General features: G+C 44.5%; 1 protein-coding gene across 1 annotated transcript in view; it reads right to left on the bottom strand.

Annotated features, from left to right (window-relative positions):
• LOC144728659 (B-cadherin-like) overlaps positions 1-14,033 on the bottom strand; it is a 45,668-nt gene extending 31,635 nt beyond the window's left edge. Inside the window, exons 1-2 of the mRNA XM_078608239.1 lie at positions 13,921-14,033; positions 2,962-3,040 (exon numbers count right to left, since the gene is read on the bottom strand). Of these exons, the coding sequence (XP_078464365.1) occupies positions 2,962-3,040; positions 13,921-13,965 (124 nt within the window). The 5' untranslated portion in view covers positions 13,966-14,033. The remainder of the gene's footprint in view (positions 1-2,961; positions 3,041-13,920) is intronic.
• Between the last annotated feature and the right edge of the window lie 2,986 nt (positions 14,034-17,019).

The raw sequence follows: 17,019 nt of genomic DNA, 5'->3' as shown, positions 1-17,019 counted from the left end.
CTGAGTCGACCTAGGGAAAGGCCAGGACCGGTTCAGATTATAATCGTCCCTGGTGTTGGCCGTGAGCGTGAATCGAACCCGGGTCGCCAGCTTCGTAAGCGAAGCGTCCTAGGCGCCGCATCACCACTCCAGCAGAGCTACGTCTACGACAGGCTACCTACGGTAGACAGCGAGTAACAGTTAAAAGATGGACAAAGAAGAAGGAGGTGGGGTGGGAGCCAGCTTGTGCTTGAACGGACAAGCTCTGGCGTGACCTGAGAGGATACACGGTGGCACGGTGCTGCAGGTGATTGGGCGTGTGCGTGTCGTTTTTGAAAGGTGAACGTGCAGGAATGCTTGTGCGGTTTGGTCGTTGCTGGGTGCGATTTAACCTGCAGGACTGATTCAGGAGATGGAAAATAAATAAACGCCTCCCTCTCCCTGGGAATACACGTGGGGTGCTCGGTGTCAATCCACTGATGGATGAGGGCATTCGCACGCCATGCGGGTCATCGGTATTATTTGACCACACTTTGCCGGTGCAGGTTGATGAAGACGGGTAGCATGGGATTTAGTAATCATGGATTTTGCCACACTGTCCTCTGCTGCCCACCATGTGGGCCCGTGGCCTATAGTACCTGTGTTGTGCATGGTGGTCGCCCATCCAGGCTTTATTCAGATGCAACCCCGCTTAGCTTCAGAGGTCTTAAGAGATGAAACACGTTTTCCTGGTGATTTAGTCATCGGCTTACAATCCATTATTTAGAATCCATGGAGGTTGCTAAACACATCGTTCACTCTGAAGTTACTAGCCAAATAAAAACATCATGATAAGACAATAAAAAAGCATTTTATAGACTCTTCGAGAATATATTATGTCTGGAGCTATACCAGAAAGGATTAAATGATTATTGTATAAAGGCTGCTTATACATATCAGTTTTCTTAGCAGTGTAAATAATGCATCCGATTAGCACGTTTGGCTAGGTACGATGCGAAAGTAGTTCAACGTACATACTTACAAATGCACTTTCCCATTACATCAACATATATGTACAGACACATTTGAAATCTATTTAAATAATAGACAATGGCCCAGAGTTTGGTGGCAAGCCAAATCAAAGACAAGCTGTCTCTTTGCCCAAACATTGGATTGGTGCACAATTAGGTATTGATTGCGGTGGATGTGTTTTTATGCTGTCCACATGAATTCGACTCCGGCTCACGGCCAACACCAGGTCGACTCGGCATCAAATGAGTACCTGGTGCGGTGTGTAAACATCGAGACAATGGCGGACGGGCGTCGCACTGACCACCCAACCCATCGTGTGCCGTGCCGGCCTTCATAAGTGCTCGCTAACAGCACTTGCCCCAACAATCTGTTAAGGCTACACGGGGGATCTTTGCCTTTGTGTTTGTGCGCGCAGGCAGCCTTTATAGGTAAACGCCTATTAAGCTTTCCCAGGGGATCTTTGTCTTATTCCGTGTCAAATTTTAGACGGTGGTGTTTGTGAAGCGTTGTGATGAAATCCCTTTCCTTCCACACCCATCCTACACAGGGCTTGTGAGCAGTGTGGGGGTGGAGGGCGGGCAGTCGTCGTAACCTGTGAAACTTCGCTGCCGTCTAAGCCACGATGATGCTTTTCGGAGTGGGCACACAGCGCCGTTCCCTCGTTGAGATTGCCCCAAACTGCACATTTTTACAGATGCACATACAATGCCCAATATTATTGCTCTGAAAAAAAACTGTCCTTAATATTCAGGTCAAATAAGCATGGGGTGGTGGCTCATGTCTACTGCTGGTCTAAGCCAGTGCTGGAAATGACACATTCCCATGGCATGGATGAGTGTCCTCATCCATTCCCAAGGCATGAATGTTTACTACCTCGACTGGTATTCGATTCCGACTCTAACGCCTCTATTTTATGGAGTTTGCATGTATTTCCCGTGGATTTTTCTATGGGTCCTCCGGTTTTTCCCTCCACATTTAGAAACGTGCATTTGGATTATTTGGCAGCTATACATTTCAAAACAGATAAGCCACTTCGTTAGGTTTTCATTTGTGGCCAGATCGCTTCTGAAAAAGAACTATTTAGCTTAGTGGGCCTTACATGGTAAAATAAAATTAGTTTAGTTTAAATAGTTTAGTTCAGTCCTTTGTCTTTATAACATAACTACTTTTGACTCTCAACAAAGTGATTGCTCACTTTATTGACCCTGGAGCCAGGAGTTGATCCCCAATCTGGATATGTCCTCTTCTGATTGTGAGTTGTGCTTTAATCCCACATGTGGTTTCAATCATGGGAGTTGTTTGACCATACTCCACCATAATAGTTAGTGCGGCTGGTGAAAATGGGCCCAAAACTGGCTCACATACCACTCAGCACTGATTGGTTTTCATAAATATGAAGTTATATAAAATGCACTCCATGAACACCATGTACTCTCTCTATGTATATTTAATACCATATTCCATATTTAGGGAAACTGTCCAAGCAACAAGTACATGGTGGGTCTGCAAGCCATATGACATTCACCGGAATGACTGTTGCATCTCATTTGCACTGCGTTGAACCATCACACTTCGGGTCACAACGATTCTCCTTCCACTTCTTCCCTTGCACTGCTCCACACGGGAATTCACACCCATCGTCTGTTTTCCCACGTTCTGATAACCGTGCCCAATTTAAGCAAAGTATGACAGTGACCCCTTTCCCTTACAACTTTGATAGTGCTGTCTGTTGCTTGCCGTGCAGCATTTCAATTGGTTGGGCGTGCTGTCAGGAATCTTGATAATATTGTAATAATTACTTTTACGATGAATACCGATATATTCTATAAATGGGGTGCATAACAAAAATCCGATCATGCAAGTTCTATCAGATACAGACAGGTGACAGCACAGATGTATTAGAGATTGCTGTTCCAGTTTATGTTCGTGAAAATGCATTTTGTTTAATTAAGACGTGGATATGAAACCTACTTTTATATCTCTCAGCGTTCGCGGGAAGATTAAGATGAGAGCTTGCTTGACGATTGCCATTCACCAGGGCAAATGATCCCTTGAGAAAAGGAAAAAATGAACAGTTAAGTAATTACATTCATCATCACACGGAACATTATGTACAAGTACAGGAACAATCTTGACATGTTTCAGAAGACAATTAATGTTGCTGTGACATGCTGTATTGAATAAATAAAGGCATAAATATTAATGGAGAAAATAATGACCCATCTCAGATTTTTTGACAACTCAATAATTTTAATTTATTTTGTCTATGATGATAATTTTCTAGTTACGTGCGCTTTTTCTCTCGTTATTTAAGTATGCATTTTTTTTTTTTTTAAATTGCTATTTAGTGGGGTTTTGGTTTTGTGTTCATACACGTGTAGTGACATAGAATGGGCCACTACGGCGCGTAGTGCTGGTTACTGGTAGAGAGCGGGATCATAGGTGTAATAGCCCGGTCTACCAGCAGGGCATGTGAAGTGGGCCACTGGGGCGCTTAGCGCCAGTTGCTGGCAGTGAAGGGCATTTGAGGATACAGCGGCCGTCTGCCAGTAGGGCACGTGACAGGCACGGATGTAGGGTAAAGGTGACAGAGCGGACACGTGGGGTAGAGCCCAGAGCCTTCTGGTAGGTTCCAGAAGGGGGGCGTGGCTGAGGGCGGAGCCAGGCCACGCTTGGGAGGATAAAAGGGAGGCCCCGACGCTTGGTTGGGGCTGCTGCGATTTGGGAATGGAACCCGTCGTCCACGAAGTCTTCGTCCCCCTCGTCCTCGTCGGTGTTGGATCAGGCAGTGTGCCGGCTGTTGATTATAGTGTGCTGATTTTTAAAGGTGCATTGAAATTTTTTGATACTCCTACTGAGACTCCTGCTGTTATGGAGTGACTCATGCTGCCAACTATGGCTGCAAAGTTTGGTCGTACATGTTATGTTTCTCGTTTATTGTTAAATTGGAATCACAGTTCCTATGATCACTGTTACATTGTTTTTATAGCTTAATTTTGTGATTTTGAAAACGTTTTGGTTTAGCCATATTTGTTTGTTGGAGTACAGAGTTAGACTTTTCACTTTAATCTAAATTGTCTTATGGTTGTTATTGTTTGACTTGCATCCCACTAGGTATTTTACACACAGCGTTGAAATGCGGTGTTTTTTCTGGAAGACTTCGCTGTTTTTTTCTGGATTTTTCTGTTGTGCGTTGTCACTTTAAGATCTTTCTTATTAATGTTTTTGTTTCTTGTGGTTGCACCCGATTCAAGAGCTGCATGGCTCACAGGGCTATACCTAATAAATTAACTGAAACTGTCCTTACCCGTACATAGTTATCCCCTATACTGTGGAAGGTGTATAATAAACTTGTATGCCTCCTACTATTAGTGTCTCTGAAGTGACTCACTACACAAGTGAGAGGAAACCAGAAAACCCAGAGAAATGTTCTATTGTTTTAATTCGTCATAAATTGTCTTAAATGGCAACTACTGAAGGAGAGGAACATCGCCTTCAACTCCGGAGACAAAGCTCTCTACAGCACAGCCCGAGCTAACCTGAAGAGAGGCATCCGCGAGGCCAAAGCAGACTACAGGAGGAGGATTGAGGAATGCCTGGACAGTAACGACAGCAGGCAGGTGTGGCAGGGAGTCCAGCACCTCACCAACTACAGGGCCAACCTCGGAGCTGCTGATGGTGACACCGCTCTGGCAGAGGAGTTGAACCTCTTCTTTGCCCGCTTTGAGGTGACACCACAAGGGACAGCATCACCAAACCTCACGGTCCACAGCAGCTTAAACCTCACAGTAGAGGAGCATGAGGTGAGGCGCACGCTGCGGGCCGTCAACCCGAGGAAGGCTGCGGGACCTGATGGCGTCCCGGGACGTGTGCTGAGGGACTGTGCTGACGAGCTGGCTGGAGTCTTCACAAGGATTTTCAACCTGTCTCTGGAACAGTCCACTGTACCACCCTGCCTAAAGTCCTCCACCATAATCCCCCTGCCCAAAAAAACCCACATTTCCAGCTACAACGACTACCGGTCAGTAGCACTCACGCCAGTGGTGATGAAGTGCTTTGAAAAACTGGTCCGGAGTCACATCATAGGAAGCTTGCCCGAAACCTTGACCCCCACCAGTTTGCCTACAGAGCGAACCGATCCACGGAGGACGCCGTGGCCACAGCACTACATGCTGCACTGTCACACCTGGAGCAGCAGGGGAGCTATGTGCGGATGCTCTTCGTGGATTACAGTTCTGCGTTCAACACCATCCTCCCACACAAACTGGTGGAAAAACTGGGCGACCTGGGGATTCCACATTCCACCTGCATGTGGTTACATAGTTTCCTCTCGGGCCGCAGACAGAGGGTCAGAGTGGGCCGTCATACATCCACAGCCCTGAGCCTCAGTACCGGCTCCCCCCAGGGCTGTGTACTGAGCCCCCTGCTCTACTCCCTCTACACACATGACTGTGCCGCCGTCCACCATAGCAACACTATTGTGAAGTTTGCTGATGACACCACAGTGGTGGGGCTCATCTCTGGGTGGGATGAGTCTGCCTACAGGGACGAGGTGGAGCGGCTGACAGCATACTGCAGGGGCAACAACCTGCTCCTTAACACCGCAAAGACCAAGGAGCTCATAATAGACTACAGGAGAAAGAAAACCGACACTCCACCACTAATCATCAGCGGGGACTGTGTGGAGAGGGTGGCAGACTTCTGCTTCCTGGGAGTCCACATTGGGGAGGGCCTGACCTGGAGCGCCAACAGCACTGAACTTCTGAAAAAGGCCCAGCAGAGACTTTACTTCCTGAGAATCCTCAGGAATAATAACATCACACAGAAACTGCTGGTGTCCTTCTACCGAGCCTCCATCGAGAGCATTCTCACATACTGCATCTGTGTATGGTACAACAGCTGCACAGTGGCTCAGAGGAAAGCGCTCCAGAGGGTCATCAACACAGCCCAAAAGATCGCCGGCTGCCATCTCCCCACACTGGAAGAACTACACAGTTCACGTTGCATCAAAAAAGCACAGAACATTATAAAGGACTCTTCTCACCCTGGACACTCACTGTTTGAGCTGTTGCCATCAGGCAGACGATTCAGATCAGTCAAAACAAGGACAAACAGATTCAAACAGAGCTTTTATCCTACAGCGATCACCACACTCAATAATGCTAATTAATTATTAAGTAATAGTATTTTCAATTGACTGTGAAATAGAGATGTGCAATGACAAAATGTAACCTTATGTGGGTATACTTGGGCTGTTTTTATATATAGTATAAATTGATTATCTTTCATTTAATTTTATTTTTATTTTTTTGTTTTATTTAATTTAAATTTATGAATGATGCCCTGACTGGTGATCATTTTAAATTTCGTTGTACTGGTGACAATGACAATAAACGATCTATCTATCTATCTACCTCAATCTGTGAGCTAAAGTAAAACAAGAAAAACACATTAACATCCGTCACAGCATTTAAAAAAGAGATCATAATTTGTTTCATCTTGGTCAACTTTAAAATCCATCAGAATGTCCCAAGTTCAAAAAGTTTCCTTTGAAATGCATCCATCCTGAATTGACTAATTGCCATCTCCTCTGCCCAATGACGAGCGTGCCAAATTAAATTCGTGATCGTATACATCACCGTTGAGATACCGTGTTCAAACACAGGCAGCCGCCTTTGATTCAACCGAACTCTGCGATATCAACTTTTGTGGGCCATCTTCGAACACGAAGGGTTCAACTGCTCTGCATGACATTAGAATGGTGACTTGATATGATGACGTGACGGCAATAGCACAGCAAGCATACCACTGGAAGAAGAAAAAATCCAATGCTGACTACATCATGGGACATTTTTTGCCAGTATCCAAAGTATGGAAAAAGGTCCCATGATAAAGCTGCTCAACCCGAGCTATAAATGCTCTGATATGTGCATTCGTTTTGTGCTGTTCGCCTTTTGGCATTCTCTGGTCTGGCACTAATGAGACTAGGCCACAAAGAAGGCTGCTGTCTCTGGTGTAGGCCGATCCGTTTCAAAGACAATGCAAATATTATCAGAGCATGTTTTGTTTGCATGTTCACTACAAGTACGTGTAGTTAATGCAGACTTTATTCCTTGTAAAAGGTATCTATTTGATGTTTGAACATCTTAACACCTATTTTATTGCCAGAAGGGGTAAAACTTATTTTTCATAAATTGACTACATTTTTCAAAGCTGTATCAAATTTTAATTTCAATCACAGGAATGCCAATTATTTAAGTGTGTATACTATCCAATAATTTACCAACCTTAACATCACGAATGCAAAAGTATTGGCATATTTCACGTCTGTTTTTTGTGGCTATGGTGCAGTGAGTGTGTGCGTAATCTTACGTGGTAGGAATTGTGGTTTTTATGTAATCGTGAATCATGCTCAACACATCTTACCGAGGGGCACACCCACAGCAATAACACACAAGACATCGATTAACAAATTGTAACATGATGAATTTATAGACGTAAAGTATCAGGACTCTACTTTCTGCAATTTCAAGGTTACGCACGAATAAAACATTTCTTTTGTTTTTGTTTACCCACTTAATAATGGGACGTGTATTTGTCATGCATGAAGTAAGATTAATTCGAAACTCAGTATACATGCATATAATTGTGGGTGCAAGAACCATCGATTATCACGATTTATGCAGATTGTATGTATAGTATGTATGTTGAACTTATTTGGCACTGTACCGAGCCAATCGTGCGAATCGTCTGTCTTAAACGAACAAAATAATGAGACCATATGAAAGGGACGAAACAATAATCTCCTCTTCAACAGAATTGTGACCTGAAATCAAGAAAATGCATGACAATTAATTGGATGGCTGTGGGCATTGGCTCGTATTGATCAATTCAAACAATGTCTGATTGATCAATATCTCTGCTGCGTGATGCAGGTTAAGTAAGGATAATTCACTATGTAACACGATTTTGTGAAGTAATGACACAAATGCACACGTTTTCTCATTGAAAATAGGGAAATTTCAAAACATCACTGTCCTGGTCACAAAAGAAAAGTTTGTTGGGAATAATAGCCATTTTCTGTACTTTTGAGGCATACGCAATTAGGAATGTGATAATCTTGGGAAAGTCGGCAACGGTTGCTGAGATCAATGTATACAGCCTTACTTAGCCTGGTACAATGTTTGCACGTGAGTAATATGTACTTAGAGCTGCGTATTGTTGGTGTGCATAATCATGCACACTCGCCTATACTGCATACCTCGTAGCGATGTTTATTTAACAAGGCTCATATTGTATTTTTATTTTATTCTTAATTTCTTTTATACCAGGTAAGGCACAGTGAGCAATATGCAGTTCTTGTTCAGAAATGACCTGGCCACAAATGAAAGCTCAATGAATTGGCGTATCACGTGGGAATTTAAAGCAGACAAATCCTCTAAAGGCATGATTTCTAAATGTGGAGGATAAAAACCCAGAGGACCCGGAGAAAAAATCTACACGACCACAGGGAGAACATGCAAACTCCAAATATATATACAGCAGTCGCCAGGGTCGGGATCGAACCCACGACCTCCTGTATACCAGGCGAGGTAGTTAACATCTCACCATCATGGCGCCCACATATTGTAGTTAATCGACTATTCTATTCTTGCATATTGGCAATATGTTCAGGAGTTAAATGTCGAGGTCTGGCTAGCCACGAGAGTGCGTAAGGGGAGATTTGGTGTCGTTTTTTTATATTCTTCCTTCGTCCACAGATTTGGTTTGACTGGCCACAATCGCACCGGGGCTTGTCTTAAATGTTCCATCTATGAAGGAGATGTGTGCAGCAGCCTGTTGGTGTTCTGATTCGGTTAATGGTTCCACCAGTGTCTCAAGGGAGTTGATGGACCGAGACACTAGGATAGCTCTTTGTTTTTTTCGGTAAAGTCACGTATAAAGATACAAATTATAATAGCATACGACGTTTCGATTGCAACACAAGCAATCATCATCAGGTATAAATGGAAGAGAAAACAAACCTAGTATACTTAGAAATATAATGCAATACAACACAGAGAGTCGGCTAACATAACAGTCAATACCCTACCTGGTTGATTAGGTTCTTCCAGAGAATGCTAAATTTGAGAGCGAGATAAAATACAGAACCGGAGACATATAAACAGGCATATAAGCAGAGAGAGATAACACAGAGACACATAGAGAGAGACAACACACATAGGCACACAGAGAAACCACGCCTCTGTGTCAAGGCCTTGAATAGAGAAAGAGGGGGGTCGAGAAATTAGCATGTCAATGAGTGGCACGGAGCATGCGAAACAATAGAAAAGACAAAAAACGAGGATAGACAGAGAGAGAAAACACACTAAATCAAATAAACTTAGCAAAATTTCGAAATGTAATGCAATGCAACACAGAGAGTCGGTCAACACACAATTAACGCATAGCCTGGTTGATTACGTTTTTTCCAAAGATTGCTAAATTAGAAGTGTGAAATTTTAAAGAGAGACAAGACACAGACACGAAAACAGACATACAAGCAGAGAGAGACGACAACAGAGACACACAGAGAGAGTAGAAATTAATAACGACAAAACGAGGGGAGACAGAGAAAGAGAAACACACTAAATCAAATAAACCTACAAAAATTTCGAAATGTAATGCAATGCAGCACAGAGAGTCGGTCAACACACTATTAACGCATATCCTGGTTGATTACGTTCTTCCAAAAATTGCTAAATTAGAAGTTAAATGTGAAATTTGAAAGACACAGACACGAAGACAGATACACAAGCAAAGAGAGACAACAACAGAGACCCACAGAGAGAGAGAAAACAAACTTAAAACTTCCCCGTAAAAGTGGTTCAAACTTAAACACTAGGATAGGTTTTTGTTGGGAACTTGTTCCGGGGAACTGTGTTCACATGCAGGAGGTTTCAACTATGATACAAAGGAGCACAATGCTCAAATCACTGCGCTCCTCACATTCACACCCACACACGCACACCCAAATGCGCGATACGACAATGAAACAAGTTCACAACGATATCCGCCATTCGCCACTAAGTGGTGGTGACGTCACCACAACACTTGTGCCAGGCTAGGCGGACTTTGAGACAATGTGAAGTGTCGAAGACTCACTGATAGGAGGTCACGGGACAGACCCAGGTGTTATGGGTTGACTGAGATGACTGACAGATTCACCAGCTGTGCTCTCAACTGTCAATGTGCTGCATTTTAGCCACCCAGCACTCTGCTCGTTGTTGTGAGCGTCGCTTCTCTGCCCTCCACTGTTGTTGGAGGGCGACTGCCTCCAATTACCCAGTAGCGGCCTTCAAAGCCTCCCCCACCGAGACCAATCTTGACATCACTGGTACCAGTCTTCGGCAATTCCACTCAGCTCTACATCATCCTGTACCACATCAGCCCATCGCTTCTCGAGCCCGTGCCGTGCCCGTTTAGCCCCCTCTATCTGGCCAAAAATAAGCTACTTAGGCATTTGATGGCTGGGCATGTGGGCTATATGACCCAGCCAACGAAGCCTTGCCTGCCAGAGGAGCCCACTGATGGCACTGTGTTCAGATATTTCCAGTCTGGTTAACCCCAGGATGGATCGTAGGCGGATCAGCCTGAATGTTTAGAAGTGGTGTAGATGTTCTTTTGGAGGGGTCTGGGTTTCGCCAGCACACATATTCACACACATGAACAGAACGATTGCTTGAGTAGCCTTATAGCTGGTGAGGTCGTCCAGGCACAGCACTGTGCTACGAACCCAGAAACCTGAGTTTGATTCCCAGCCATAATGAATGTTGGTGAGTGATATGTGGTTAGGAGTGGAGTTAGTGTTCATGCCAGAATTTTACAAAAGCATGAAAAAAATAACTCTCTTCACTGGAATAAATAGTGACCAATTTGTCAGTTAGCATTCATACTTGTCCATTCTATACATTACATCACAAATATATGAATACAGTTTTCCCGTCCCGTGACTACACACCCATATTATGACAATTCCGCATGAGAATGTGGACTGGCTGGATGATGAGTTGATTGGTGATTAAACTGTCAAATAGCGATTGAAAAACCAAGCCGCGATTGCGTAAATAAGGTGAGACATTTACAAAGCACGTTTAGGTTTAATCAAGCGCTTAATATGAATAGACGCTTCTTTGTTTAACACAAGTGCGGTCTACCAACCTTGCTTCCGCATTTCTAAACGAGCGGTTGGCACCAGTTACAGTCCAGGGGTGTCCAAACTTTTTGCAAAGAGGGTCACATTTGATAAAGTGAAGATGCCCGGGGGCCAATAGTTCCTTCTGACATTGTTTTAACCACAAAAGTTAGGTGGAAATACACACTGTTATAAAAAAAAATTCATTGTCACAATTACCTTTATTTTTCAAATGACAATGTAACCAAATATAAGCCACTCAGGCAGACGGGAACAACTCTAAAAACGCAATTCTGCCTTTCATTCAGGCAGATAACATTGAACAAACTGTATAGAATACCTTAAATTTCCATGAGTTTTATGATGTATTTATTCTGACAGAGCTGGCGAGCCGTAACTAACACATTTTAAGACCGAAGCTGCGGGCCGTATGAAATCTGCCCGCGGGCCGTGATTGGCCCACGGGCCGGACTTTGGACATGCCTGAGTTACACTATGAAGTTACAAATCTGCCCGTTTGACACTGTCAATGGAGCACTCCTGTCAATTGAGAGACGGTTTAAATCCTGATTAAGTGTTGACATACGGATGTGGCACTGCTGGTGAGACCCAGAAGGTCGAAACGAGTCCAGACTTTGTTCGCTTAAACACATGCTGAACGATAACATTGGGTCTGGAAAGCAAATAGGCTGATATGGTCGACATTAATGTCAATTATATGGGGAGATAAAACATCATTTAGCGTGTGTGTGTTTTTACCCATGTCCTCCTACAACAACACAATGAGTCTGTACACAATCATCATGCGGGGGCCAGTAAAACAAGTTCCACTTTGTTGAAATCCAAGTGGTCATCCTGCGTGGAAAGAATGGGCTCCGATAGGGGAATGTGGAATTGTGGTCATTGTAGGTTAATTGCATTATGTTGCTCCCATAATATAACTAAACGTTCTAGATTTGAAGCTTTCGTGACTGCAAGGATTCATACTCTTAGGTTTTATCGGTAAAGTCACGTAGGTAAAATAAATAATAATACATACCTTCCCCTTTTAACCCCGCCCACCTCCCCCCCCTCCCAGTCCCCAACTGCCACATTTAGATAAGCTCCTCCCCCCTCCCCTTAACCAGTATATATGATCTTGTCTCTTGAATTTCCCTTCACTTGATACAGTAAAATTTGGCTGTGACGGTCCCACCTGAAGACGGAGACTTGTGTTGCCTCCGAAACGTCGTGATTTTATTTAGTTATTTTCATTTATTATTACTTTATTTATTATTATTTTTTTTACCTACGTGACTTTACCGAAAAAACCTATGAGTATAACTAAACGTCTCAAGCATGCAATTCGTTTCGCCTAAGGGGACACCCCCCCCCCCCCCCATGGGAGATTTCCACCAATCTCCCTGTACCACTGACAAAGGATTAGCACTGATGTGTGGCTCACGGGACCAGGCAGACACTCACCTAACTCGCACTGTACCGTTCAACTCGCAGTAGCAGAGCTTTCGCGACAAATGTTATTCATGGCAGAGGTGGGACAAAGTCATTGTTATGCAAGTCCAAGTCGAGTCGCAAGTCATCAAATTCATGACTCGAGTCTGACTCGAGTCCAAGTCACATGACTCGAGTCCACATCTCATAGGTGGGACAAAGTCATTGTTATGCAAGTCCAAGTCGAGTCGCAAGTCATCAAATTCATGACTCGAGTCTGACTCGAGTCCAAGTCACATGACTCGAGTCCACACCTCTGATTCATGGTAAAGTTTTTTTTTGGTTTGCCTGTGGTAAGATCGCGTAAATGTCAATGTGTCGCTAAGCCACCACCACTCGACACAGCCAATTAGCAAGGTGTGTCACGTAAACAAAACTTGCCAAATTTGTCGTGTGTTTACTCTCCAACACCGGCGTGCTGAAGTGGTAACTACTGGACACGTTTCGTTTACGTGACAAACTTTACCAGTTGGCTGAGTCGGGGGTGTAGTGGGTCAACGACAGACACCTTTATACTTACACCCTCGAATCCCCCAACAAAAACAAACCTTTATTATGAATTGCGATGTACTGTGCGATGGTGGTTGTCGTCATTATAGCGGGTTCAACAGTGACCACGCAGGTTCCACTGTCTGGAAGCATAGTTTAATAACACCGAGTATGAATGTGGATAATATTTATATGTGTATGGCCACAACACAGTTGCAAGCAATGCGAGTGTTCTCAATTGCACCTTTGCACACAGCTGACTTGATGTGCGCTCAAACAATAGTAATTGATGCAAGCAGATATAGTTGGTGTAATAAAGTTTTAGTCAATATTAACCCTGTCATGATTATGATTTCGCCATCCAATCATGCAGATTTAAACACCTCTTAATACAGTACTAGTCGATTGCAGTACAAACAAAACAAAACAGTATTCTTTAATATAAATACGACAGAGATACCACGGCACATAAGCAATGCACCAAACGAACATAAGAACAGAATGCACTGCGGAATTTGACCAGTCACCATCAATCCATTGACAAGAACTCAACACATTCGGCAAAGAACGCTGCCCTAAAAGGAAGAAATAAATATTATTTTAGAAAGTAAGGGTCCTTGCCTGAAACGTTGCCTATTGTTTTCCTTTCAGGGCAGTGTTTTTTTTTTTACAAATGTGCCGAGTTTAAATGACTCGTGCTCTGTGCACAACCACCAAAGGAGCGTCACACGAAACGACGTAAATCAACTAATCAACAGCTGGTCTGGGTAACTTACCAGCCAAGTTAGGACAAGGAGAAGGAGGCCAGCGTGAGGAGACATCACGGTTACCGTTGCGCACAGAGGAGACCCCGCTTGGTCTTATCACGGCCAGATCTTGGGGTGATTGAGTTCACTGCACACACGGGCACGCAGGTACACCAGGTGAGTGGGCGTGGTGGCACGAACCATTCACTGGCTGGGGGATGAACGAGATGGCCCGACTTTGTGACGCCGTCTTTAAGCTTAATCTCATTCATCGATGACTGTTTTATGGATGTTGACTTCCTCTCCAACCGCCTTAATCGAGAAGTGCCATATCTCCACGTCGTAATATGTAACAAGTTTCCCTGTGTTCGAATACAATGGAAGGGTAAGGTAGGCAACTTTGAAGTCTGAAATATAATGTAGCAATAAAAAATTCATCCGCATGCATATCTGTATTCGAACACAGGCAACTTGTTATATATTGCGATGTGGAGATATGGCACCTCCAATCAACACGGTTGGAAATAAATTCAACATACATAAACAGTTATACTAGTAGGAGCCTCCTGGTTACACCAGCCCACAGGGGATTATTGTATCCGTCCGTCCGTCGTGCATCCAAAAATGGGAGGGGTGGGGCTGGGTGGAGAGGGAAAGGTGGGGAGGGGCTGGGTGGGGAGGGTGGGGAGGGGCTGGGTGGGGGGTGGGAGGGGTGGGGCTGGGTGGGGTGGGGCTGGGTGGGGAGGGGCTGGTCACCCCGTGGTGCCCTTAAACGTTTAACCTACTCACACCGGCTTGTGCCTGCCCTCACAGTCGGCCATATTTGCGGAATACACCACGCCGCCGTTGACCCTGGCCATTGACCGAGCAACCCAACGTTCCTACCAGCTCCCTTCGCAGGAATGTGTTTGATGAATCAGGCAAAGATGAGGTCACGATTGGTGGGACCGCGTGCAGGACGGAGGAGGGCGTGTTGGTGGAACTGGCATTGGAGTGGCACCCAGAGGTCAGAGACCAAGGGAAGGGAGACCTTGAGCCAGATGTAGGTAGACTGAGAGCAGGGCTTGGGGGTCGAGTGTCGACTTTGCAACAACGCTGTGATGGAACAGAAGGGAGGAGGGTGATGGTAAGGTGTGGTGGCATCAACAGCATTGGCCGTGATGAACTCTTAAGCTTTATGCATGTGTGTGTGTGTTGAACTTCTCTCGCACCGTACGTAGCCAACTGTGCTGATCGCAGGTGCGGGAGAAGGACGACAAACTAAACACAAAAAGCAGCTCTAAAGAAATTAGTTTTCAATCGAGATGATGATTTAAAAGTGCATAGCTCCAGCGGCGTCCTAACATCGGAAGCAAGGGCGGTTCCAGACGGCCGCAGAAGCGCATCTGAAAGCGGTGACCGTCTTTGCTGTTCGATGGTTTAACCAAAAGCTGCTGCTGCGTAGATGACCGGAGTTACGCGTGATGATTTTCGCTCCTTGACGGTTCACCAGGTGAGTGGGCGTGGCGGCACAAACCATTCACCAGCAGGGAGGGTGGACGGTGTGAGCCTGCTTTGTGACGTCCGTCTCAAGCTCAATCTCATTCATCAGTGACTGGTCTGTTTAGCACCACGATCTTGATCAGAATCGGGGCGTGTATTCATCCTGGAGGAGGAATCCGGATGAGCTATGACGCGAGTTACGTGAACAAACAATTCGAAAGAAAACGAAATGAGTGCAAATATAGGGACAAAGTAAACAAGTTGCTAAAATTAATATGTACATATAAAGTATGGAAGTTCAAATTGCACACGTATAGAAAACTTGCTGGTGATTTGTAAACACCGAAGGCAAGCTAGAGGCAAGGCAACAAAACAGCAACAACGTTCTCAGACCACACCCAGACAACACAAAGTCGCTCAACACATCTCACCTGTGCCAAACGAAGCTCACCTATGCCAAACGCAGCTCACCTCTGTTTGCAATGTCGTGTTCTGGTCTTTAAGCATGAAACATTCAAGCATAGCAGTGTATCTTCTTGGTTCTTTCGGTAAAGTCACGTAGAAGGGAAATGATAAAATGATAAAAATACAACATAATAAAATACAATTCTCACGACGTTTCGGCGACAACGCAAGCAGCCGTCCTCAGAGAAGTAACCTGAGATCTTAAATCGAAATTCATAGCAGTGTAGTACTATATATATATGCAAATGCCCACGAGTCTGCGTGCTATTATTATTTTAGGTAAAGAATGTTTGCAAGAGGCGTGGCTCACACTTTGACGTGTTTACCTAAAGCAAGCAGCCTCACCAAGTATTGAACTCTCTTTTCACAATATTTTTTTCAAGGTGCCCTTACATAATGCGATCTCAGAGCGCCATGCTTGTAAAGAAGGCAACGAACAGAGAAGTAACCTGAGATCTTCTTTTTTTAAACGAAAGAGATAAAATCGATAACTGGAGAGAGAATTCCTTCTTTAATATGTGCCGGATCCATCGGCGAGGACCTAAGAGTCTTCAGCAACTGCGAGTTTCCCAACCTTGCAAGGGCAGGGAATTTGCGAGCCTGGGTGCTGTTCATACATAAGCCAGGTGACCGAAAAGGTTCAAGCATGGCGGAGCTGAAACAAGATACTTGCCTCTCTGCAGTATTGTTCAACGTAATCTTACCTACGTGTGTTCGTTAAACCCATGAGGTAATTGCACAATGCATGATTCCTACGTGTGATAAGTGCGTGAGGGTGCTCACAGGTGTGAGTTTATCTAAAAACTAACACCTATCCGCTTTTATTTATTTTATCAGGTAAGGCCCACTGAGCTATATAGCTATTTTTCAGAAGCGACTTGGCCACAAATGATAGCTCAACGAAGTGGCTTATCATGTTGAAATGCATAGCAGCCAAACACTCTAAACGCACGTTTCTAAATGTGGAGGAAAAAACCGGAGAACCCCGATAAAAATCCACGCGACCACGGGGAGAACACGCACACTCCTATTATATACAGGTGTCAGCAGCGTCGGGATCGAACCGACGACCTTCTGTATACCAGGAAGGTAGTTAACATCTCGCCACCGCATCGCCCTAAAACAAAAACTACATACCTCTGCGGTCAATGAAATGAACATCACTTAGTGTGAAGTCAACAT

The sequence above is a fragment of the Lampetra planeri genome, chromosome 29 (assembly GCF_965212315.1).
Source record: "Lampetra planeri chromosome 29, kcLamPlan1.2.h2, whole genome shotgun sequence".
In the NCBI taxonomy this organism is placed as follows: domain Eukaryota; kingdom Metazoa; phylum Chordata; class Hyperoartia; order Petromyzontiformes; family Petromyzontidae; genus Lampetra; species Lampetra planeri.
Note: the sequence above shows the minus strand (reverse complement) of the source record. Positions and strands in the feature narration are given on the sequence as shown.